This window comes from Aphelocoma coerulescens, chromosome 11 (assembly GCF_041296385.1).
Source record: "Aphelocoma coerulescens isolate FSJ_1873_10779 chromosome 11, UR_Acoe_1.0, whole genome shotgun sequence".
NCBI lineage: Eukaryota > Metazoa > Chordata > Aves > Passeriformes > Corvidae > Aphelocoma > Aphelocoma coerulescens.
The window spans coordinates 20167319-20192158 of record NC_091025.1 but is presented as its reverse complement, the minus strand read 5'-3'; the positions used below and the strand labels follow the sequence as shown (position 1 = coordinate 20192158).

The 24840-nt window shown below is 46.5% G+C and overlaps 2 protein-coding genes across 8 annotated transcripts in view; one reads left to right on the top strand and one right to left on the bottom strand.

Annotated features, from left to right (window-relative positions):
* The window catches only part of KCTD15 (potassium channel tetramerization domain containing 15), a 46732-nt gene that overhangs the window by 17278 nt on the left and 4614 nt on the right, over nucleotides 1-24840 (top strand). For 5 of the 6 annotated variants that reach the window (XM_069027162.1, XM_069027161.1, XM_069027164.1 and 2 more), the window contains 2 exons: nucleotides 11988-12132; nucleotides 19903-20208. In XM_069027162.1, the coding sequence (XP_068883263.1) occupies nucleotides 11988-12132; nucleotides 19903-20208 (451 nt within the window). Of the gene's footprint in view, nucleotides 1-11987; nucleotides 12133-19902; nucleotides 20209-21296; nucleotides 21323-24840 lie in introns of those variants that run through there. The other variant, XM_069027165.1, reaches the window with a different exon arrangement.
* The window catches only part of LOC138117124 (transcription initiation factor TFIID subunit 4-like), a 161173-nt gene continuing 151345 nt past the window's right edge, over nucleotides 15013-24840 (bottom strand). Inside the window, exons 16-17 of one of the 2 annotated variants that reach the window (XM_069027157.1) lie at nucleotides 23535-23622; nucleotides 15013-15164 (exon numbers count right to left, since the gene is read on the bottom strand). The gene's annotated coding sequence lies outside the window, so the exon portion shown is untranslated. The remainder of the gene's footprint in view (nucleotides 15165-23534; nucleotides 23623-24840) is intronic. The other variant, XM_069027158.1, reaches the window with a different exon arrangement.

Sequence of the window (24840 nt, the reverse complement as noted above, 5' to 3'; positions counted from 1 at the left end):
TCTTCTTTGTTTCACATCCAGTTGTATTCTGTTTGCAGGCACGAGGGTTAAAATGGGGGCCTGCTTCTGCTTCCAGTTAAATCAGAGGTTGTTTTGGCCTTGACTTCACTGGGACCAGAATCAAACCCATGACCAGAGTACTGTATTTAAGAACAAATTTCTCACAGTCACTTAAGAAAGCCAGGTTCAGCTTTCAGTAGCTCATCAGAACTCAACAGTTAACAGTTTACATATTATTTTAAAGTTTTTGATGAGCTGAATTCTGTAGGGCAAGTGTCCTCTGTGCAGCAGGTGTATTGCTGTCTCCTTCCCAGGTGTGGGTTCCTTCTCTATAGCCCCTAGACAGGGGCTCCTCCTTTTTTTGGGAAATTGGCCGTGGAGGTGGGCTCTTCCAGCAGACATGGTGGTGGTGCATTGCTTCCAGTCTGTCCCTGCTCTCCAGCTGCAGAAGTGGAAAACCTGCTGGAAATTCCTCTTTGTTTCTGCTCATCTGCCAATGGTTCAGGCTCACCAGCACAAAACTTACACAAGTCTTCCTACCTGGTGTGGCTCTGTAGGCTTTGGGGATTGTTTTCCCTTCAAAATAGCTTTTTAACAAGTCATTCTTGATGTGTTCAGTTTCTTTAAATGAACAGCCAGGAAAAATACATTGGGTACAGCTTAATCAAATGTAAGAATAAACAAGAGAACAAACATTATTTGTTCATCATTTGAAGCGTGGTAATAAAATATGGATAGAGAGAGCTGGATGCAACTTCCCAATCACACACATGCTTGTGGAGAAACAGGACCAGTGACAGTCTCCTGTAACTTCCTGCAGTGTCCTCATTCCAGAGCAGGTGCTGATGTGAGCTGTGCTGGAGGTGTGCAGTACTGTAATGCAGCAGTTTTACATTCTGGGACTGGGCAAAATCGGTGTAGTGTTCTCAGTGGAGGACAGAAGGATGGGCTGCAGGAAAAGCAAATGGAGCGAGGATTTAAGACAAGCTGGGTTCTTTCCAAATTATTGTCAGCACCAGGAGAGCTGTACCAGTTCAGTGGGTCAGCGTACCAAGGAAATGGCCGAGCAGCGTGGGCAGCTGCTTGTAAGCAGAAAGATAATTTACAGTACCCAGAGAGACTGGAATCGTTCCTTTTCACAGCACTGGGTAGTGTCCCAGTGCAGCACAGGCCAGTGTGGGCACCAAAGGGTCACTGGGTGTCCCTGCTCAGCCCAGGCCATGCAGAGCTGCAGAGTCCTGGGCAGCCTGTGTCTGGGAACTATTTCCTGTGCATCTGGAAATAAAGGAGAAATCACAGGAAAAAACTGCTCAGCTTTCATATGTCTGGGATTAGAAATTAACAGGCTGTGACTCCAGCAGGTTAGACATTCTAGCTGTTCATGTGAGCAGTGTGTACCAAAGCCAATGTGTTGGTTGTCACCATTTGTGCTTTATAAAAGGTTGTGAAGCCCTTGAGTCAATGACATCCCTCTTTCTCCTACTGAAACATCCTGGTTTCACAGCACCCACACATGCAAAAGATGTGGAAGGCCAGACTCACAACCTGAAAGGGAAATTAGTTCCATTTGAAATTTTCCCCGCCTTCACTGAGTCTCAGTGGGAGTTTCATTCTTGACTTCAACAAGCAAGGATTTAGCCCATTTATATTATAATATAACTAGTGTCTGCATGTTTTCAACTTCCCAGCATGCCCAGTTGTACTGGGGTGTTGGTAATGCAAGTAATGTCCACATTTGGTCAGATTGAAAATCGTAGTGAAATACTGAGTTATCCTCCACTGGAAGTTACAGAAAGAAGGTGAGCAGCAAGAGAGCTGGCATTTGGTGCAGCCCTGCTCTCACCAGGGCCCTCCTAGCACCCTGACCAGGGGAAAGGGGTGGTTAAAGGAATAGCAAGAAAAGACTTGTACAGGCAGGAATGTTTTATTTGAATTGTGTATCTTCTCATGTATTAACTTAATTTTCTTGAGTGTCTGCAGCTTGTACAGAGTTTGAGCTGCAGTGAAGTTCTTGTGGGATTGGGACCTGTGGAAAAGCAGGGAACACTTTGGGAAACTAAGATACTAGTTTTGAATTTTGGTTTAAATTAAAGAATTTTTGTTCTGAGTTGATTTTCATGACCAATATTTAGTGTAAATTATGTGTTGAGAAAACATGAGAGGCCCAGAACCCTCACAGGCTTCAAATCAGAGCAGCAGGAACAATGGCATAATAGAAACAGGATACAATATAAATTTATATTAATGTTTTTAATCTTCACCAACTATTTAGGCAAAAGATCAGTTAGAATGAAATAAAATGCACAAGGAGAGAAAAAATAACATGAATGTTATATTGGAAAAAAACAATAGTATCAGAAATCCAGCTTACATGCTTCTTTAACTTCAAGTGTAAGTCCACAGTTTAAAGTAAAGAGAGGAATTCCCAGATAGATGGGTGTTACCTGCAATGTAGTAACAGTAGGTAACTTCTGTGTAGTTACTGGATCTCGGCATATTTCACTGAAAGAATAATATTCAGCTCCTACCCTAAACATATTCTGTGTTTTAAAGGCTCATAGTGTATTGTAATATTATTTGGTTACTTCTGTTAAAAATACACAAGTCAGCCAGACTGCTGTTCTCACTCTCCCCAAATAGTGCTTGTTAGGAACAGGGGTGGCAGAACTGGCCTGTCTTGCACTACAGTAGCAGCAACCTCTCTGCTTGGATTGGGATGCTGTGGATCCTCACACCTGACATGGTCAGAGCCCTGTTCTGCTCATGGTTACTCCAGAGCAGCTCAGCCAGACCAAGCAATGGGAATCATATGGTTAAGCATCACAAATCATGGGAGGCTCTTTGTCAATGGCCCTGGTGCAAAAGATGTACAGGCCATGTCAGTGGCAACTTCTAGAAGTGGGAACTTTCTAATGAAGAAATGCAAACTGTACCTGTATTTGAAAGTTACGTTTTTTTCCCTTGTTAAGCACAGAAAATACTTTTCATGACTGATGAGTTAAATAGGTGTGGTGGGATGTTGATGTGTGTGTAGCGAAAGGGTTCTGTCCTCTGTGTGTGTCTCTGCTTGCCTTACCTATGGATGTAGTGATGTGCCAAATTAAATGAAAGGATTCGTGATACAGCAATTAACATACTGGAACTGTTTGTTTAGTGAAGTATTTTAATAGCTGTTAACACACTAAAACAGGCAAACTCTTGAATAAGGCAAATTGGAATCATCAGCCTGATGAGGGGTGTACTGCCACCGTTACTCGTGGCTCAGCAGCACTTTGCTCCTGTTGGTCACCCACAAGGCACGGGGCAGCAGCCAGGAGAAACTGGCTGCTGAGAAATTGGGGATAAGTGACCAGTGCTGATGGGCCTAATCCCAGTGAGGTGAAGGGTTTAGGGTTAATGAAAAGCTTGGAAAGGAAAGCTTATGGGTATCTCAATTCCCTTAGTATTTGGTCTGCTCATGGTAATTGACCACTCCTCCCTGTTGGGGTGTGTGGCTGAAGGGATGCAGGATCAGAGTGGCTCTTGACTATGAAGAGAATTTTTCATTCAGGAGAAGACACAGGCTTCTCTGCCTGGGATTAGTGTTTCCACTTCCTTGTTTTACCTGCTAATTTATGTCGAGTTGATACTGTTTCTACAAATTAAGAGATCAGTGTAGTGCATCAAAATATGAATACACACTCATTTCCAGGAAATTATGTATCAAAGTCATCTGCTAAAGTGTCTTAAATGTGGAGATAGGCTATTAACACAAGCATCTCTCACCCTTACCATGAATACTTTGTGGTATTTCAAAAATAATAGGTAATTTCCACTTCAGTGGATTTTATTACCTGTTGCTCCAGTGGACTTTAATTGATAGTAACACTGAACAGAAAACACAATTGTCCATGTCTTTCTTTTAACTACAAAATCCATTATATACCTAATTTTGCTTTTTTAGTGGTGGCATAGAAAGAAGAAAGAAAATCCTTCCAGAGCTTCCTAAAAATAATTCTGCATGGTAGATTATAATGTTCTTTATGGATTATTGACTTTTAAAAATACATGTTGATACTATATAGACTAGCTCGGATCTGTTACAAAAATAGATATCGTAGCCTGAACAGCAAAATATGAAGTATTAAATCTAGGTAATAGATCCTGCAGTTCCTTCAGGTGCTTAATAGTTGATGAGTGTAATATCCTTCAGAAGCACGGCAAAGTGAGCATATGGCTCAAAAAACTCCTATGGCATTCCAGGATCAGCACTGGGAGGCAGGAACAGGAAGTTATAGGAACTGGAGATGGATAAACATGTTATCTTGTGAGTTACTCCTTGTAGTGAGTTGACCCTGGCTGGACTCCAGGTACCACCAGAGCTGCTCTCTCACCCCCTCCAGAGCTGGACGGGGGAGAGAAAATACGATGAAGATTCATGAGTTAAAGACCAGGAGAGATCACTCAGGATCATCACAGGCAAAACAGGCTGGAATTAGAGATATTAATTGGGTTTATTTGTAACAAAATCAGGATAATGAGAAGTAAAATAAACCCTTAAAAACACCTTCACCCTACATCCTCTCCTTCCCAGCTCTGTCTTCTCCACTGATGGCACAGGGAGACAGGGAATGAGAGTTTTGGTCAGTTCATTCCCCATGGCTTCTCCTGCTGCTCAGGGCGAGCAGTTGTTCCTCTGCAGTGCTGTGGTGGGAGAGTTCTCCAGGAACTTCTCTGATGTATCTCCATCTCATGAGCACCAGCTCTCTGTGAACTGCTGCAGCATGAATTTTCCCCACGGGCCCACAGTCCTCCCCAAAACTGCTGCAGCGTGGGTCACTCTGCCATGGGGTGCAGTCCTCCAAGGACAGGCTGCTCCAGCCTGGACCAGGGCTCCCACTGGACCACAGCCTCCTCCAGGCATCCACTCACTCCAGCGTGGGCACCTCCCCCATGGGCTGTGGGTGGATCTCTGCATCCCCCGTGGATCCCCAGGGGCTGTGGGTGGATCTCTGCATCCCCCGTGGATCCCCAGGGGCTGCGGGTGGATCTCTGCATCCCCCGTGGATCCCCAGGGGCTGCGGGTGGATCTCTGCATCCCCCGTGGATCCCCAGGGGCTGCTCCACCATGGTCTCACCATGGCCTGCAGAGGAATCTCGGCCCTGGCTCCTGGAGCACCTCCTCCCCCTCCTTCTGCACTGCCCTTTGGTGTCTGCAGAGTTGTTCCTCTCACATGTTCTCACCCTGCTCTTCTCTGGCCACAATTACAACTGTGCAGTAACTTCTTTTCTTTCTTCTTCTTAAATCTGTTATTGCAGAGGCATTACCACCATTTCTAATTGGCTGAGCCTTGGCCAGTGGTGCATCTGTCTTTGGAGCTGCCAGGGATTGGCTCTGCCAGACACAGAGGAAGCTTCTGACAGCTTCTCACAGAAGCCACCCCTGTAGCCCCTCTGCTACTTAAGCTTGGCCATGCCAATCCAAAACACTCCTCCACCCTTCTGCTGAGATTGGACTGTACTGCTTGATGCTCTTGTTAAAAATTGAGGCTTTAGTATCTCTTTGTTTCTCACAGGTCCGTTTTGTTTTGAACATCTGTGGTAGCTCACTTGTGCCATCAGGATTGACAGGTCTGGGGCTGAGTGATGCCGGGCAGTGCCTGTAGACACTGGCACTTGAGGCTGCCTTGCTGAAGGGTAACTGTTTGCCCCAGCCATGTGGGAGTATTAGGAGAAGGAGACAGTGGTCAGGGTGTCTGGAGCACGTGGAGTGGTGGGTGACCTGTGTGACACCACAGGCTTGATGCCTGCACTGCACTTGGGACTGGAAGCTGGTACCTGATCTGGTACCTACTTTTGCCAGAAACTCCTTTTGGGGGCACCTCTCTGTGCCTTCAGGCACATGTGGCTCTTGGATATCATGGTTTGCAGAGCAGCAGTTTATACCCAAAGTTCAAGACTCTCACACACACCTTTTCCTCATCACTGTCCAAACAAAAGATGCTTAAAATTCTCCCCAGCTGAAACACCCTCCAAGCCAAGCAGATGCCTGCAGCAGTCTTAGGTGGTGAAGATGTTGTCTTTGATTAAAGTGGAAGAGCTGCAGGGGCAAAGCCTCACAGGGTTTCTGCAGTGTAGGACAGTCAGGTTGGGTGGGCACCAACCATGCTGCAGCTCCTGCCTCTCTTCAGTGCTTTCTTCTCTCAGCTGGACAAGGGCTTAAAATCACTGCTCAGAGAACAGGGAGGGAAGGTGTGGTACAACCATTCAACTGTCACACTAATTGTAGCTAAAGTTTTAAACTGAGGCAGATCAGAAAACCTACTGCAGGCAGATGCAACTTTTAGCCATGTTCCTCGCTGTCCAGGGCGTGAGAGAGCTTGTGTGCTGGCAGAGGCAAGGCCTTCACACCTCTCTCTCTAACTAATGCCAGGCCAGAAGGCAGATGACACCCATCCACTGTGTTATCCCTGTCCTCCTCTGGCCAGCCTGGCCTGCTTTTCAGACAGGCTGAAAGGTGTTTTAAGGTACCTCCCTGGGGAAAGTTGCAGGTGCTTTCCCCATTGTGGTTTGCATTGCTGGGAACTTATGCACAAATCCAAGCAGTTTTATAGAAATAATGGAAATAGGAAAAATGCTACTGGGAAGGTCTGACAGCACTGTCCACTGCCCACTCAACCTGTGCTGCTTCAGCTGGGCTGTGGCAGTGCCAGCAGAGAACTGGCTCCTAGCACAGGTGCTTCAGAGGCTTTCCACAGTCCTTTCCCAGCAGTTACTGCCTTGTGACAGGACAAGTAGCAGACTCCTGACAGACACAGCTATGCAGGCAGCAGTGCCAGACACGGTGTAAGGCCTGTCAAGCACCTCTGCTCCAATTCATGGCATTTTTTCTCTTCCAAGCAGATAACAGTATCTATCCTACCCAGTCTGGGCAAATATTTAGGAGATAAGCAGCAGCACTGTTTGTGCTCAGCAGCAATGAATGGACTCTGCTCATCCGCTGGGGATGCTTTGCTAGTGTGTCCCCCAGGGTAGTTTTAGGTCATGCTCAGTGTCCTGCCTCTAAACAACCCTTTCTTCCTCTCTGTGACGTTTCCCACAGCCACCTTCTCCTTCTCCAGCTCCACAGCCAGGCCCAAATGCCAAGTACAGCTGACAGCCCCCATAAAGCACAGGGGGAGAGCTGCAGAGCTCGTGTTGGCTGCACTGTGCATTTGCACTGAGGACAGGAGGGCACACAGAGGGGGCAGGTTCAGCAGGGAGGACACTGGGTGCAGCACAGACCTGCCACATGTTTGCAGGACCCACAGACAGGCACTTCTCCCTTCCTCCCCTGTCCTCCAAAATATTAGAAAAGAGACACGTTTTAATGACAGTTCACTGAAATGTGCATTCCCTGCTGATTTGACACTGGGCAGAAAAAGTGTCTACAAAATCAATTTTTAATAAATGTAAACAACTAAATTATGAATGACAAAAATATCACTGAACAGTTAAATATTAATCATGTAATTACTTAAATTAATACTTTTAGTGCAATATTGAGATAGAGAGTTCTGCTTATGCTGTGTCACTGTGCTGGCCAGACTGGTGCACAGGGGATGACAGGACCACAGTGGCCCCCACAGCAGAGTGACCTGAGGGCCTTAGGGCCTCATGGTGCCACAGCCCCAGTTGCTGGTTGTCCCACAGGTCGCACAATACTGGGTGCTCTTCTTAAGACCTTTGGAACCAGATTTATTAGGAAAGAACTTCTATCTCCTGTTCAAAATAAAGCTGCCAAGAAAATGGCTAAACTGGCCCAAACCAGAGAGCAAACTGCCCGACCCCAAAAACTTTTGTGTCCCAAGGTGCCATGAAACTCCCCAACAGCTGTGTGTGATGTGCAGACCCACAGCTGTGCTCAGTGATGATCTTTGGGAAGACCAAAGGTGCTGTGGAGGGAGCTGAGGGTGCCAAAAGCCCTGGCTGCTTCTGAAATGGAGTTGGGAGAGTTGATGAAGGAGATGGTGTGTCGTGAGCTCTGCTGTGGGGGCTGGACTTACTGCCCTCAGGTCCCCTCTGTGCTCCTGCCTCAACAGGTGCTGCAGGGAGCCTGCAGGCTGGAAAATTGGTCCCCAGGATTCAGAGGGGTGGGCAGCCTTCTGTAGCAGCCTTCTGTAGGTACTTGCGGGCAGCACAAGTAGTTTCTTTCCTTGCCCAAGAAACTAAGAAAAGAATTTACTGGCACTCTTGTCCTTGTGGGTTGGCTGACTGTGTTGTTTGTTTTTAATCTAATAAAAGAAGATCTTAATATCATAGTAAAATTGGTACAAAGCTAGAAACTCACCCCTCGGCATTTTGGCAAAACATTATTGAAAATGTAAAAGCCTTTAGCAGAAACAACAGAAGCACAAAGAAACAGTAGGAATGGGATCAACAGGTTGTGTTCTGGCTCTTGGGAGAGACAGAGAAGTGCATCCAGCCAGGGCTCGAGGTGCCAGGCTGGAGGCTGGACACCAGCCCAGTGGTGGCTCTGCAGCAGCGGTGGCCAAGGGCAGGGACCCTTCGAGGGCCGGGCTGGGCAGCCCTGCAGAGCAGTGACCAGACAGCTGGGAAGAGCACATTGTTGGGAGGGCAGGAGCACCTGAGGAGGGAGAACAGGCGGCTGGGAGGATCTGTGCACTGGGCAGATGGTGTGAGCATAGCGGGACCTGGCCAGGGCAATGGAGGCAATGGAAAGACACACTTGGCATCCTTAGGCTTGCAACTGCTGCAGTTGATCCTGGCTCTGTCTGCTCCCTGTATGGAAATTAAATATTGGACACAGATTATACGAGTGTTTCTAAATTAGAAAGTGAAGCATCTCTTTCAAAAAGGTGGGAATGCTGAAGAAGTGTTCATTGTTCAGACTTGCCCTTTGCTGTAACATCCCAGTGCAGTTCTTCTTGCCTTGTCTCCTTTTCCCTGTGCCTCCTGCCTCTTCACAAGCATCACTGGAAGTACCATTCCATACTGTGTGCCATAAGCAAGTGATTCCTGAAAATGGTATTAACTAATTTGTCCACCAGTACAGTACTGGTTGCCATGACCACTCATAAAAACAACGGGGGTTACTACTGCCCAGTCTGAGCTGCAGCAGCTCCCCATGACTTTTAACTCATGGCACATGGTGGGTCACTGGAGGGAGCAGCTTCCTGAGGCTGCCAGCCAGGCTGGTACCTTATTTCTGATTGATCATCAGTAAGTCTGTACAGTGCAAAGCCCTTCCTGTCCCCCTGCACTTGCTGACTTGCCAGCTCCCTGACAGCCTGAGTGCATTTTGCTTCTCTGCTTCTGTGTGAGGCATTTTGTTCCTGCTGCCAAAGACTCATCCACAGAGAGCTTCGTGTCCCGGTGCAGAGCATGGAGCTGCTCTTTTCCATAGCTTCACACATGGTGAGGAATCCTGTCAGGTGAACTGTCCATTTGAAGCTGCTGTTTGAGTTCATTTTGTGCTGTCCCAGTATTGCATTTTCCGATTAACTTTTCCAGGTATGGTTTAAACTGGCGAGATGGGAGAAGCAGGAGCACTTTCCACATGTGGCATTACAACATGCTGCAAAGAAGTTGCTTCTTGGAACATAGCAGCCCCCTAAAATGTCAAATAAATCCTTAAACTATTCATCACTCTGTTTTTGGGGTGGCAGTTAAGTCTTTCAACACTCTGTGAGTTTCTTTCCCCAGCAGTAATTTTGCTGGTGAAGAAATACAGCTCAGGGCACTCCACAAAGTGGAGCCTCAAAATTCATGTTTTGTTTTCATTACCAAAAAAATGCTTTACTACATTAAAGAGTGGCCCATTAAAATTTTGTACCCTGTCTTCTCTGCACCCTGTCGTTGTTGGCAAACCTTCCCCTGTGCCCGTGCAGAGCCGAGCAGCTTTGCTTCTGCAGACTCCACAGAGAAAGGGCAGCACAGGGGAGGAGGGTTCAACCACAGCTCAGCTTGTTTAGATGTAAGATCTCAAAACTTCCAATAGCCATGCAAATTTACTCAGTAAATGTATGTACTGAACCTTAAGCTATCAGTGCTTGTTCTGCTTCCAGTGTATCCCAGCACAGCACACTGGCAAAGGAAATAAATTAACTGTCTGGTTCCTGGAATAAAATGTAACGCTGTACACAGCAGTATATTTAACTGTCTTGGGCAAATGGCCCTAAAATAACAACGAAAAAGAAAACAATGAATTACAGTAGTCTTACTGAACCTTGTGATTATATAAATTAAATGTTGCCAGGTGAACTGGATGGTATTCTCTGATACTGTAGGAATGCCAGAGGTTGGAGAAAACAGTAAATGTTATAATTAGGGTTTAGGAGAGCACTTGGTTATTCTCACAAGTAACTCAGACTAGCTGTATGCTGGCATGGGCATGAGAGCAGGCAGTAAAACCTGGAGTTTCCTTAATTAAGAGGGCAGAAAGGTTTTTAGCAAAATTCAGCGGAGACTTACTAAGTCCAGTTTTATTCAGTATTTCCACAGTTTATTTACGTAGAAATGGCACATTAATACATTTGCAACTATATTAGCAAGTTAGAAGATCAGAGCAAGGTACAGCTGTGGGGAGCCCATGAACCCAGTGCCCAGGGCCAGCTGCACGGGGCACAGCCAGAAGCACCAGCAGGGCAGTGGGGCAGCAAACCTGCCCCTTCCCAGCGCTCAGATGGGCACTGGGGACACCCACGGATGCTCCCCACGCTGCTGGGCCTGAAAGCTCAGGGTGTGGTGGTGGCGCTGGGAGGAGGGAGGCAGCAAGACTGTGGCTGCTGCATTCCTCAGCAGTGCTGGACATGGCCTCTGGCAATGAGTTTGTTTTCCAGGGAAGGGGAAAGCCCTGCCCTGGTCTCAGCGAGGGACACGGGGGGATTTCGTGGGTGATTTGAAGGGGAGGCTCGATAGTGAAATCCAGCCAGCTGTGGGATAGTCTCTCTGGGAAATGGAGGAGTCCTCACTGGCAGGATTATTTAAGACTCGACTTTGAAAGACGAGACACTCTGCAGTTGGGAACAATGCTGCACTGTCAGAGAGATGGACTCAATTACTTAATAGGTCGTTGCTGTCTGTCTCCTGCGTTTTCCCTTTCAAGAACATATATTCAGCTGGGTTATTTCTCATGGGAAGACAAAGTGTTGTGAGAGAAGCCAGGCATTTGGAAGGGAGAGGCTGGAGGAGCAGCAGCCAGGCAGATGCCTGGTTTGCTCTCTGAGGAGCAGGCTCCTCAGGACTGGAGAAGCTTGGAGTGATGTAGCTGATGTGGTGCTTTGGTCCTGTAATCAGCTGATCCCTCGGTCTCACAGGTCTTGCTCCTGTTTTCTCTTTCTCACAAAAGATTTGCCATGGTGCTCTCCTCCTGCCAGACTCATCCCTAGGACTGCTGGTGGTGGCACTGTGGTCCCACAGGCTGTGCTGTAGATGCTGCATGGACCACTGGTTTCTGTTTTTCCAAAACATTCTGCATTGGGTGGACACTGACAGGTCCATACAGCCCATCTCAGTGCATGAGCAGCCTCTCCTTCAGCACAGAAAGGCTTGGATGGTGTTTGATCAAATGACAGCCAAGCTGGAGGCAAGCTCATGGCCAGGAACCCATCTCTGAAGTAACCACTTGGTTCCCTGTTAGCAGGACGTGGTGGACAGGGATGTATAACAAAGCCAGGGACTCGTGTTCTCACCAGAGTCACTCTGCCAGCCATGGGCTGAGCGTTCCAGGGTGCTTTTGTTGTTGGGGCCATGGGCCTGCCTGGCAGCCCTGGCTGAAGGCAGCACGAGCCTGGTGCCAGGGCAGCCGTGGGGCCCTCACTGCTGGTGTGTCTCACTGCACACACACCCAGGTACCTACCCTCCTGCATGTGTTTGTCACCACATTAAGATCCTGCATTACCTTATGCACACTGAATTGTTGCACCTAAATTGGCTGCCCTTAAGCCCCAAGGCAGTAATGAGATTTTGTCTCTTTTGCCCATTTCTTTTTCTCTTCTTTTTTTCAGAATAAGTCGTCTGTTTAATGGCACAGAGCCTATTGTCTTGGACAGTTTAAAGCAACATTATTTCATTGATCGAGATGGGGAAATTTTCAGATATATATTAAGCTTCCTAAGGACGTCTAAGCTACTGCTCCCAGATGACTTTAAGGTAAGGAAAGCTATAGTGTGCAGTCTGTTTTTTCCTCCATTCTGTCATTTGTTTTGGTGCTGGTTGGTTTGTGTGCTTGACCTAAACACACTTAACTAAATGTTGCTGTTTATTTGTTGGGATTTTTAGTACTTGTGTATTACACCAGGGATGCTGTTATTTAATAAATGGACCAATGGTTGTCATGGATACCAAGAAAAGTTAAATGATGAAGCTTATGGCTATCAGTTTTTCTAAACTAATTGTATTTTCTCACATTTTTAGCTTATTTATCAGGGTATAACAACAATTAAGAAGCAACATCAGCAACTTGAACTTAGCAGGGTTTAATGCTCAGAATCTGAAAGAGATGTTTTAAATTTGATACTTACAGGACTTGAACTGTGTAAATCTTTTTCTTGTTGGTATAAAAAAGAAACACCCTTAAACAAGCCCATTGGTTTGTGTCAGACATAACCAATGCAGATACTTTGATTTCAGGAAGTAATCTGCTCACAGTTAATGTCAAAATATTCTTGGGAGATGGAATTGACTGAGGGCTTTTTAAGGAGCAGGACATGTTTTGTATGAAATTGTGGTGCTGGTTGTTTCTTTGCAGGCCCTGATTGTTTAAAGGCTCTCCTCTTAGCCTTGTTTGTTTGGCTTTGCACTTACGAAACTTCCAACATTGTCACCCTTATGTATGAAAATTAGAAGACAAAAGTGTCCAAACTGTAGATGACAAGATTCAACAAAAGCACTTATTCCAGGATGAAATTATGAATAAATTGGGATGGCAGATGGGGATCTGCTCAGTTAGAGGACACAGAGCATTGCTAGGAAGGAAAGCTCCTTGCTTTCTCTGAAATGCCATTTCACTTTGTTGTACTGGCTGGGCCACAAGATCACTTGGTCACTTGTGACTGAGTGAGTCCAGAGTGGTGGTGGTGGCTCTTGCTTTGGAGTACAGCTGGTCCTCGTGCTGCAAACCCAGTCATTCTCACCTGAGTTAGGAGGACAATGATGTCTGACCCCACTGTGGGAGGGTCTGCAGCTCACATCTTGTCCCAAGGCAGGGGGAGGTTTTGGCAGTTCTGGGTGGTTTGGAGCTCCAGCCCAGAAGGGCTGTCCTGAGCCCTGGTGTTTCTGGTGAGTGGCAGATGGGCTGGGGAAGCTGCCCCATGGCTTGGGGTGCTCTGGGACGGGGCGGGGGGGAAGCCAGAGCACTGAGGGCTGGGTGGGAGAAAACTCTACAGAGAAATGGGAGAAAGCTTTGTGTAGTAGTGAAGCTAAAGACCAGACCAGTCCCGGGGGTCATAAGGTGGATCCAGTAAAGGGGGTGGATGGAGAAGTGGGAGAGGTGCCAGAGAGATGCTTTAGCAGCAGTGTTTTGGACAATCCAGTGGGACAAGGTGTGAGAGGAGAGGGTAGGAGAGAAGAGAGAGGTAGTTTGAGCTGATCATGGCCTCGACCAGCATCCAGATTTCAGAGGTGCTCAGTAGCAGAACAGGCAGGATTTGGCTGGAGCCTGGAGGGGAGAGTGCCCGTGGATGCCAAGGACTTGTCTGTGCAGCGAGCCCTGGCAGGGCTGGAGAGACTCAGGGAGCCGGCGCTGTGCCCGGGCTCAGGCCGCTGTTCCAGACCATCCCTTTGCATAGGGTTAACTCTGTTTTATTTAGTTCCTCTCTGGGAGAGCTTTAGAGCAAACCCCAGGCTAATGAGGGCTTGAGAACAAAGCAGAGCATTGCTAGGTAGGGAGTAACTAAATAAAAATGCATAGAAGAATGCACTGTAAAGCTATATTAAAACTGCATTGTAAACGGATTTGACTTCACAGAAATCGTGTAATTTTGCCAGCATGATTAAAGTGACAGAAGACAATAATCAAAGGAAGCAAATGGAATCACTCGGTGTTTCTAAATGCAAAACTCTATTTAAGGTATAAAACCTGACAGCTTTTCCAGTGAGACTTGCATTAAATGTTCTTTATGTCAAACAAAGCATTATCAAGTGTTTTGAATATTTATTAGTTTTTACCCCTTAATTTAATCAAGCAGTTTATTAGCCTCAAGGTTTAGCCAAGTTGCTTTTCAACTTGAATTGCTGCTCAGATGGTTATTTTGGAAAGTTTGGAATGTAAGTACCACACCAGCATTATTGTGTTTGCTATTTCAGTGTTGTTTTCAGACTAAGTTAACACTGAAATGCAGAGAAAGTGGGGTGTGTGTTCTGAGGCTAGTGATTCTTTATTATCAAGTCTGAGTGGTGTGTTTACAGTGCATATTAATTACACTTCCAACTACGACTAAGCCAGAACTTGAAAGTGTCTCCCAGGTCTTCCTGCTGAAAGTAACACTCTTACGGTTCTGTAGTTTTTCTGGGCTTGGGGGATTTTAAGCCACATGAAGTGTGCTGAGGAGTGACTGTAAGTGTTTGGGTTCTGCTCTGCAGCCAGCCTGTGCCAAGCTGGTGATGGTGCACAGCCTGTAGCTGCTTCCAGCTCCCTCTGCCTGCTCTGGTTCAGTGTCCTGTCTGTGGGACATGATGCCGTGAGCATCCTTCGGCCCTGAGCAGAGCATGGGGCCAGCACCCCCAGCTCTGCCACACTGCTGGGTCAGGCTGCCACAGGAGCTGCTCCTCCTTGGGTGCCCAAATACTCCTGCCTTGGTCTCCTCCACCATCAGAGGGGCTTCCCCATGACATCATGAGCAGCATGTGTCCCCTCCACTGTCAATACCAGGGCCTGTTGTACCTCCTTGTTTGAGACTCACTCCCTGCTCAGAGAGCATCAATCAAAAATAGACGTAGGCAATGTGTGTCTGTCTCAAAGAGGGGAGGAGCACAAAGGCTCAGGATGTCTGAGTTTTATGTGGATTACAGAGATCACCTGTAACACCAGAGTGACAAGGCCACCACTCTAATTTATTAATACAGTTACAAAATTAGTGTGCTTGCATCTAAAGTCTTCTCAAACTGACCTCTGGAAATGGTGCAGTTGTCATCGTAGAAGTGAGCAACTTTCTTTCATAGCCAGGAGTCAGATCTTCACAGCACTAAAAATATAAGAGAAACATTGAGTCAGGATGACAGTTTGTTGTTTCATGTAATAAAGAATTACAAGTGAAAAATGGACAGAAAGAGCCATTTCAGCCTGTTCAGGAGTCAACATTAGGTACAAAAATAAACGATGTCTTGGGTACTGAGAGAGCAGCATCAGGTCTGTGGGACACATGGTCCCAGTCTCTGCTGGCTGTCTCTGCCTGGAGTAGCAGCTCTGTGCCGACCCACTGGCACTGACATCGAAACAGCAGCACAGCTGGCCTTGGTCACACCTCCCATCTCCTCCCCAGGAAGATGTCACCCTTGTCAGAGGTGACTGCATAATTCAGCCATGAAATCCACCACAAAAAAAAGCTTTACTACCAAACAAAAAGCAGAAAATTATTTTGTGAAAGGCAAAAGGCTGCATCTTTGAAAGATCTGTTTGTTTCCCATGAGATCTAAATGTAGGCCAGAAGCTGTGGCTGGAGAAAGGCTGTGTGCATCCCGCCTGCCTATCTGCTCTCTTTTTCAAGTGACCTGGCAGAACTTCCCCACTAGTTCCTACAACAGCCTCAAGAAGTTGAAGACTCGTGGTACTATAAAGACTTTTGTGGTACTTCACAGAAAAAATTAAAAGCTGTACTGTTTATCTTCCCCTTTCAGGCTATCAAAGAGCACCCTGCTTGTGACTGTCACTAGTGGTGGGAATCACCTTTGAAGTAAAATGTGTTTCCTAGGCTAAACAGCAGCAGCTCCACTATCTATCATAGTGCTTGGCTCTGGTACTGCTGTTGGGAGCTGGGAACATAGGGAAATAATCCTTAGAAGAAATGGGAGATGCCTTAGTCCTTCAGGACAAGGAACCCCTGGATATTGTACAAAATCTGCTGTGGAACACTGCCTGCTGCTCAGCAGCCCTGCACTGACACCAGGCTGGAGCCTCTGCGAGAGAGGGGGCAGTGTCTGTGTGCAGGGATCAGTGCTCGTGTGGGATCAGTGCTGTGCTCTGGGGCTGAGCTGCAGTGAACCTCTGTGCACCTGGCCACTGTGGCTACTCCCTGCCCGTTCCAGTGAGATGTGCCTCCCCTGGGTGGGTCCAGGAAGGTTCATGTCTGCATCTGCCTTTGGTAACTTATTGAAACTAACAGCATGGAAATGTTGTCATGCAGGTCCTATGGCATCTCCCTGGCGAGGTCTCTTGTGGGTTTAATTCTTTTACTTTACTTTTAATTTACTTTACTTTTACTTTTAATTTCATATTAAACTTCAGAAAATCTTCAGGGTGAGATTTGATCTCTACAGTGCAAGGGTGGAAATACCTATGTCAGTATTACCTGAAGCATTCAGTGCAGATAGTCCAGAGCTGGGCTCTCCCAGTCTGGTCACAGACAGACAATATTCTGAGCAGCATATAAAACCTGAAGGAAAAGATTGTGGGCTTGTTGTGTAGAGCCCATGACTCTGCCCAAGCACAGGATTTGGAGAACCGGACCCCCATGCTGTGAGCCACTCATTCTGTGCTCCTGGCTTTGTGAAATCCTCTTCCCTCCCTAAACACACCAGATTCCCTCACGATGCCCCAGTCCCTCCGTGCAGAAAGGCCAGAGATGTCCCTTGAGAGCAGCAGAGCGGGGCGGGGCAGCCTTTGCTGCTGGTGGCTGTCGGCAGCAATGGAGTGGGGTCACACAAGGTGTCTCTTCCCAGCACTGGCACTGGTGGACACCGATTATTTTCTCTTGCCTACAGAAGACACTTTTTTATTCCCTCTACTTGTTACTGTGCTACAGCACAACAAACTCCCTTTATTGGCACTGCCTGACAGTAGGTGCCCTGATTCCCTGACATCACCTCTTGGCACCAGCGCACCTCAGTTCCCAGGGTCTGTTACAGGGCCCTTCTTCAAGTGCACAGCCCTTTCCATATTTGTGCTCCACCCAAGTGTGGAATCGACACAGGCATCATGAGAGTCTTACTCTAGAAACTAACCCAAACACCTTGGCTCAACCCAGGTCTTTGTACCAGGTGCTCACCTTGTCCCACAGAGCATGTGATGCTCCAGCACAGCCCTGATTTCCACACAGCCATCTGAAGTGTGGCTGGGTCATTCTGGGAACAGTAGTGGAAGAGCTGTTACGTCTGAAAGCTCGTTTCATTCTCACAAAATGGTATCAGAATGTAAAATTTTTCCTGTTCATTTTAGGGCAAATGATAGCTAGCAAGAGTCACTAAAAAGCTGCAGTTGATGGGGTGAGCTGAGTTGGCTGTGGGAGAAGTAGGGGTGGTGTGATCTGGGTTTTGCTTGGTTTATGGCATTGCAGTTTTGGCCCGAGGGTGCAGGACCATTGAACTCCTGTGATTCAGGGTACTGTCAGGCTAGTCCAAAGCCCAGTGAAGGCAGTCAGAGACTCTGTAATGTAATGAGCTTTGCATCCAGCCTCAGGAGCACTGTACCACTCTCTGCTTTCAAAAATGAATGACTGTTTTTTCTATTGCTGTACCATCTCTTCCAGGTTTTACTGTTGAGTTTTCTTAGCACATATTCACTTGATTGATTTTACAAATAATACCTTATTTTATTTTGTCCATAAACCCAGATATTCTAAAACTGGTTTTCCAGGACCTACTGAAAACAGCAGATGACTTTCCATTGCCGTCAGAAAGCACTGGGTACTCCTGTTCACTCTACACCATTACATTTTGCCTTAGCATTGCATGTTTCCTTGCTTGAACAAGCAATCCATGGCACCAGCAGATGCCCAGGTGAACATTTGGCAGGCCACTGCACACACCTCTGTAGTGAGCACAGTTAGGCTGTGCTGATTCAGTGTCCTGCACAGAGATTTCAGATTTTTTTTTTTTTAACTTAGGCCACTAATCCCTATAGGTTTAAACTGATCCCCTGTTCAGTACCCAGGGAGCTTCACTGGTGCTCAGAGAAAAGCAGTAATGGTTCAGCACAGTGCTGGTTTTGGGGAAGGGTGAGAATACCTTCCAGCAGAGGAAGGTATTCTCTGCCTTTGGGGCTGATGCTGTCCCACCTGAGACCAGGTAGTGCAGCCAGCCTCCACACCTCTTTGCCTGGCCTGTTCCCAACACTGGTTGTTGGTGGTTTGCAGCATGCTCTCTGCGTGATTTCTTCTTTAATCTTTTGTTGTTTTCCATCTTCGAGCTGTCCCGCTAGAGTGTTGCCCTCATTTCTTCCCATTTGCTCTTACCCCTCTTCTTCTATCCCTCTTCTTATCCCTCCTCTTATCCTCCAGTCCTTTTTCTCCCTTAGCCGTGTGCACATTGTCCCAACCTTAGCAGACATCAGAGAGATGTAAAGGATGGGATGTCCCTTTTGTAAGTCGATCACCTTGCCTTGTCACTGTGAATATTCATAGGTCTCCAGGCTGCAGGCAGCCCTGGGGTGAAGGAGCACCTCCACTACCGGTGGGTCAGTGGTGCCAAATTTGAGCAGAGCTAACTGCTTTGGTTCAGTAATACCCTGCAGCAGCAGATTTTACAGGTTAATTCCAAACCACTATGAAGAGTCGCACCTTTTTGTGCTGCGTGTTGATTGGCCTTTGATTCCCCCTCCTCCCCGAGTCCTGGGGCAGCAGCACACCCGTTATTTTTCATGTAATTTTGGTGCCCATTTCTTGATTGCTTCTTGTCATATCATTCTTTCCAGTCCAAATGATTTCAGTCATTTCAGTCTTGATTTTTCATTTAATTTCATTTGTGTAGAACTGGCCTTTGTTCCACGTGTTGACCTCCAGCACACTCCACAAAAGCACCTGTGGTGCAGCATTTGCATGTGTAAAGAGGTGCAAGAGCCAGGAAAGCAGACACAGGTCTTTGCAGGGAGGAGCTGGTGCTGAGCCCTTGTTGCTCCTCTTCCCTCGGAAGGCTGGAGGAGGCTGTGGGGCCAGCGGGAGCCAAGTGCCCACAGGGGCCTTCTCGCTCGGGTCCGGGGCTGCTCACACCCTTGGCCACCACATGCTCTCACATATTTCCACTGAGGTGGGAAGATCTGTCAGAAACTGATGAAACAATCACTGAACTGGGAATTGGATCAAATTGGGAATTTGAATTGCCCAAAGCCCAAGTGAAGCGATGGACAAATGGCAGGGAAGAACTGCTTCTTTTAAGCCGTTGGAGCAACAGCTGAGCTCCCAGCCAGCAGGATGGTCACTACCTCCATGTAATTTACCGGGCTCCAAAGTACACTTTAAATACATGAATAGTCATGAACTGCAGGGAGCAGCTGAGCCGCTGTAGCTGAATTTCAGCCTCAGCAAAGACAGGTGAGAAGTGAAGCTGAACTGACAACTCCATCTCGTTTCGTGTGCGAGAGGCGACAGCGAAGCCTGAGACTCCTGTGAGATCAGAATGATCTGAGGCCACGAGTGAAGATTAGGGCTCGGAACATCTTCTCTTACATCAGTAGGCTTTGTTTATTGCAACCAGCTATTTTGATTTCTTAATCCAGGAGTAAAGCCTTCTGGCATTGAGCTTGTGGGATAATAAATGAAGAGATAATTCAGTGCAGTGGGAACTTCTCGATCAGCTCAAACAGATTCAACACTAACACCATGTGGTTTTCTGTGGAGGTGTATGTGGGTACCTGTTGCCTTTGCTCTCTTGCTGACAATACATAAGCCTAAGTAGGTCAAACAGGAACAATACTCATTTTTAAAAGAGAACTATAACCATTTCTAGTTTGTCTCTCTCCCACTCTTTTTTTTTTTTTTTTTTTTTCCCCAGGACTTTAATCTTTTATATGAAGAAGCAAAGTATTACCAGCTGCAGCCAATGATTAAGGAACTTGAGCGATGGAAACAAGAGAAAGAACAAAGGAAACATTTCCAGCCTTGTGACTGCTTGGTTGTAAGAGTGACTCCAGATCTGGGGGAAAGAATTGCATTGAGTGGGGAGAAGGCTTTGATAGAAGAGATCTTCCCAGAGACTGGGGACGTCATGTGCAACTCTGTAAACGCTGGCTGGAACCAGGACCCCACCCACGTTATCAGGTTTCCCTTGAATGGATACTGCCGGTTGAACTCCGTGCAGGTAATGGCCTTTCCGTGCTGCCTCGTCTGTTGCTGGGGTGCTTTTTCACTATGGCTTGTTCAATTATATGCAAATTATTTGCTTCTGCCCAATGACTCTCAGTGCTTATAGTGCAAGAAAACATTTTTCTGCCTGGTGAGATCACAGTCTTTCAGGTTTTCCTGAGTCTAAGCAGAAAAATACATTTAGATTTTTGTGTATGTTAGTGCCATGCTGGCCTCATAATGGTGTTATACTGATAAATGCTAATTTTTTTCATCAATGTATAGCCTTTGGCAGTATTTTTTTTTTCCTCCAAAGTGCCTCTAGGAAGAATGAGAGAGTTCCAAAAACTACAAAAAAAAAGTCTCCACACCATTTTATAGAAAATGCAACAATGTGTAAATGCATAATTTATGTCTCACTCATAATTAAATGATGGTGCCTGCGGGATGGACTTAAAAAAATTGATCTCTGCACTTTTTTTTTTTTTCCAAAAGGATGTTCTATAAAAATTGCCCAGAGTATTTTAAACAAAAATGTATTTCATTTTATACTCAGAGTTTTGACATTAAGTTTAAACATATGAAACAAAAGAAGATAACTGGACAGATAGGTGGATGGCAGCAGGAATAAATACGTGGTCTGTGTTTAGGCAGCAGCCTGTGGGCAAGCAGTGCCATTTCTCAGGGATCACCAGCACTGCAGCCAGAGCTCTGCTGGTGTGGCTGTCCTGGGGCTCTGGGGAGGAACCGGGCGATGGTGCCGTTAACTTGGCCTTAATTAACACGGGCAAGACAGAGCTCTTGGTTTTTGTGTGTATTCCTTTGGAATATGCTGCAAATGCTCATGGTATGGGAAGTGAAATCAACCTAGAGGGGAACCATCCTCTGCAGATGGGCTGTGGCTGCAGATGTGAACTGGGCTGTGGGAAATGCCGTGGTTGTCTGGATAAAGTCCCCTGTGGGCAAAAACCCACAGAAGAGCTGGTCCATGGACCAGGCTGGCCAGACTGGCTGGGGAGGGAGGTGCAAGGGAGGACAAGAACCTGGAGCTCTTGTACCTGTGTGGTTGTTACACATCAGGCTCAGGCACCCTCTGTCTCCCAGGCTGCCGAGTGACATCTTCAGGGGAGCTGCAGTCACCTGCATATGTAGAGGTGGGTGGAGTCATTTTAAAAACCTGACCCTAATGGTGGCTCCCCCACTGCATGGGCAGCATTCCCAGTGGGTTTGGGTGGTTTTTGGTTCAAGACTCCCAAGTGGTGTATTTGGTTGAACTTCACCAGGCTGTGGTTAATTTTGCACAGTCCTTACCAGTTTCACACTTGGCAAGGTTTGGGGTGGGTTTGGCAAGGTTTGGGGTGGGTTTGGTAAGGTTTGGGGTGGGTTTGGCAAGGCTTGGGGTGGGCTGTCCCAAGCCCAGCGGGCTGGGAGTGGTCAGAGGCAACTCGGCTTGCTGGCAGTGGGACAGGGAGGTGTCTCCATTGCTGTGCTGGGAGGAGAGGGAGCAGTCTAGCTCAGGTGAGTGGGTAGGGAAGAGCATTTGTGTCCCAGCCACGCTGTCCATGGGATCCTGCTAGATCACACAAGGAATTAGAGTAACTGAAACAATAAAGGGTCACAGTGAGCCACTGACCAGCTCAGCACTGGCTGGCAAAGCTCCAGATGCCCACATGGTTGAGCAGTCAGCTCCCTTTTGTCCAGAGTGGTGTAACTCATAGGATACATGTGCTACCTGAGTAGTAAAACACTAATTACTGTTACTATTTGAATGTGTTTGAATTCAGTCAAAATTCAGACAGAATCAAAGAGTCTCTTTGCAAGTTCATGTTGTGGAAAAAATTTCTGTCAAAGAGTCTACAGTATAAATAATACTATTAAACTACATAATTTTACTAAATTACATCATTTTACTATATAATTAATAGAAAGTGTTTTCAAACACTTTCTGGAAAATGATGCATTTCTGAGACCAAAGGCTGATGAAATCAGCAGCTAATTAGCATTGGCTCTGATGAACTCTGGTCAGCACACAGGCACTGCTCTTCCCCCTCCAAGGATTTTTTTGGCAAAACAATATTAAGTCAAAAGTTGGAAGTACAGGGAGGCAAATGCACAGACTTAAGGGAGATGGGTAGTGGTTGGAAGAGCAGAATTGCTTGCAAAGAATCCCAGAGAGCAACACAAGAAGCCTGTCTGCTGTTTGCTGAGGTGATACATTTACTTCTGTCTCCCTAGGCTCTGCTCAATGTATTTGGTAGCACAATTGCAATATTTATAAATTTTTTTCCTATATTTGGAAAATATTTTCATTAAATGCTTTATATCAAGAACTGTGCATATAAAACAAAGAACGTCAACACCTATTAGGCAAAAAAATACAGTAACTCCTAATTTTACACCTATTTGTAATTATATAGAGGTATAGGTTTTTTCAACTCCTTGCAACAGGGTCTGGTGGGAATCATGAATTTGTCTTAGAGAAAATTCTGTGATGCTCCTGAATGTTGAACATTAAGTCTTCATAATTAAGAATGTATTTGTTAATATTCTGCAAAATTTAAATGAAATGCACTAAATGAAAGGATCAGGTTTCCATTTGGAGAACCTTCCAATAAAATCAAATGTGCTTGGAATATTGGAAGACAGCGTATATTAAATCCTAGCACAAATCCTCTGTTTAATAATGTGCATGTGTCCCTGTACATGGGAGAGTCACAGCTGACACTCAGTTTTTGGCATATTCTCTTTGGAGATTTTCAGGAAAGTAGCTCTGATTTGACTCGGAGATGGTCACTGCTTTCCCCCTGTCTGTACCTTACCTTGGGAAGAAATAATGTGTATAGAGTCAAATTCTCCAAATGGAATTTAAACCTGTCCATGTTCAAAGTGCTGTTCAGTCTCATGCACAGAAGCACTGAAAGGAGCCTTTCTGCCTAGACCTGAGCTCAGCCTCATCCAAGTGACACTTAAAACCACAGTATTTAAACATCCTCAGCACTGTTTACAGGATTTGGCCTGTTCTGTTTCATGCTGAGAAAATTGATGATCCCAAGGTTTTTAATGCCAGATTATAGCCTGCAGTCTGGTCCTTCCAGCACGTACTGAGCAAAAATGAATCGCTTTGTTCGGTGTGTGGAGCTCTGAGGTGTAATGTCTATCTGGACTGGGTGTTTGCAGGGAGAGGCTCAGTGAAAAAGAATCCTATTTTAACATGCAGCCTTCCATAGCTTTGGTCTGAGGCAAGCCAAGGGCACCCCCCTGCTTGTTTTGTCTTACAAGCAAATTGATTTAAAAAACTTTTTAGTGAGGATTTTGAAGTCCCGTCTCTCTCAGAAATCTTACCTGTCAATCCTCTGTTCCACTCTCCAGTTCAGTGGGAGAAGCCTCCTTTCCCATGGCTGGCTTGTCTCTCATCTTCATCCTGTCAGGGCTAGGAGCAGTGATACATAATACAGGCAGAACACATTCCAGCCTGTGAAACAGCAGCCTGCTGGTGTCTTATTCCTCCTTCCGTCTCAGACTCCTCCTGCCTTCCTCTCTGAGGAGGAACAGTGTTGGTATCTGCACCCCATTTTGGAACTATAGGCTGCATACAGCCTGGACAAATAAGAGAGACGAAAGCTTTCTTTTTCTCATCTTAAAGGTATTTTACTAACCCACTCTCCTGCCTCTTCTTTTCATCTCTCCTGGTTCGTTTTTCTTCCATGCTCTGGTGTGCTTTTTTGATCTTTCAGTTCTACAACTTTCTTGCAGTGTAGAGTATGTAAAAATCAGGGCAAAAGTCAGGGAGATTTGGCAGATGGGACTTTCTGAGAATGTTAAGTCCCTGTGTCCCAGGGCCAGGCAGAACTCCTCAGGCAAGTTGATTTTCAGCAGACTCGGCATGGCTTAGGCAAAGCTCTGCTGGAGCAGCCCCTTTCCTTTGCCCGTCCTTAGAGCCAGGGTAGCAAAAGTAAAATGTTTTAGTTACCCCTGAAAAGCCAAACCCTGGATTAAATGCAGATGGTAACACAGGCAGCCCCTAGGGAGGGATCAAACGGATTAAAACCAGCAAATGCTGCTGCCATGGTTTGCACTGCACTATGACACCACCTTGGACACAGCTGTCCTTCCAAAATCATATGTCTGGGAAAAGCAAAGCCAACACTCAGGCAAAAGAAGTGGCGCACTAAGAAATGCAGTGTAGCCTCAGGTGGGTGTGTGTGAGGGCGAGGGCAGTGCTCTGTGTGCAGCTCCTCGGTCGGCGTAACCTGGGACGTGCTCACAGCGAAGCTGAACAGAGACCAAACTCCTTCTGTAGCCTCAGCCCAGGAAAGTACGACATGAGTGTCTGAAGGTGGATGTATTGCTTAGACACTTCTCTAGGATGAATGAAAAGTTTGTAAAGGGCTTGGTCCAGCCCGCTGTGGGTGCAGAGAGGTGTGATTGGGATCCTCAGGTTTAATAATTAAAACCATCGGGTCACTTCCCTGTTCCACGTGCTGCCACAGTGGGAGCCATACCCCGGGTGAGGCTCTTGGAGGACACTACAGGCTGCTCCCTTCGATGGCATTTATCAGTAGAGAAAAACACAGGAACCATTTTTCCAGGCTGCTGCCCAGGACTGAGGAGAGCCAGAGTGGGTCCTGCATTGTGACCTGCCCACGGT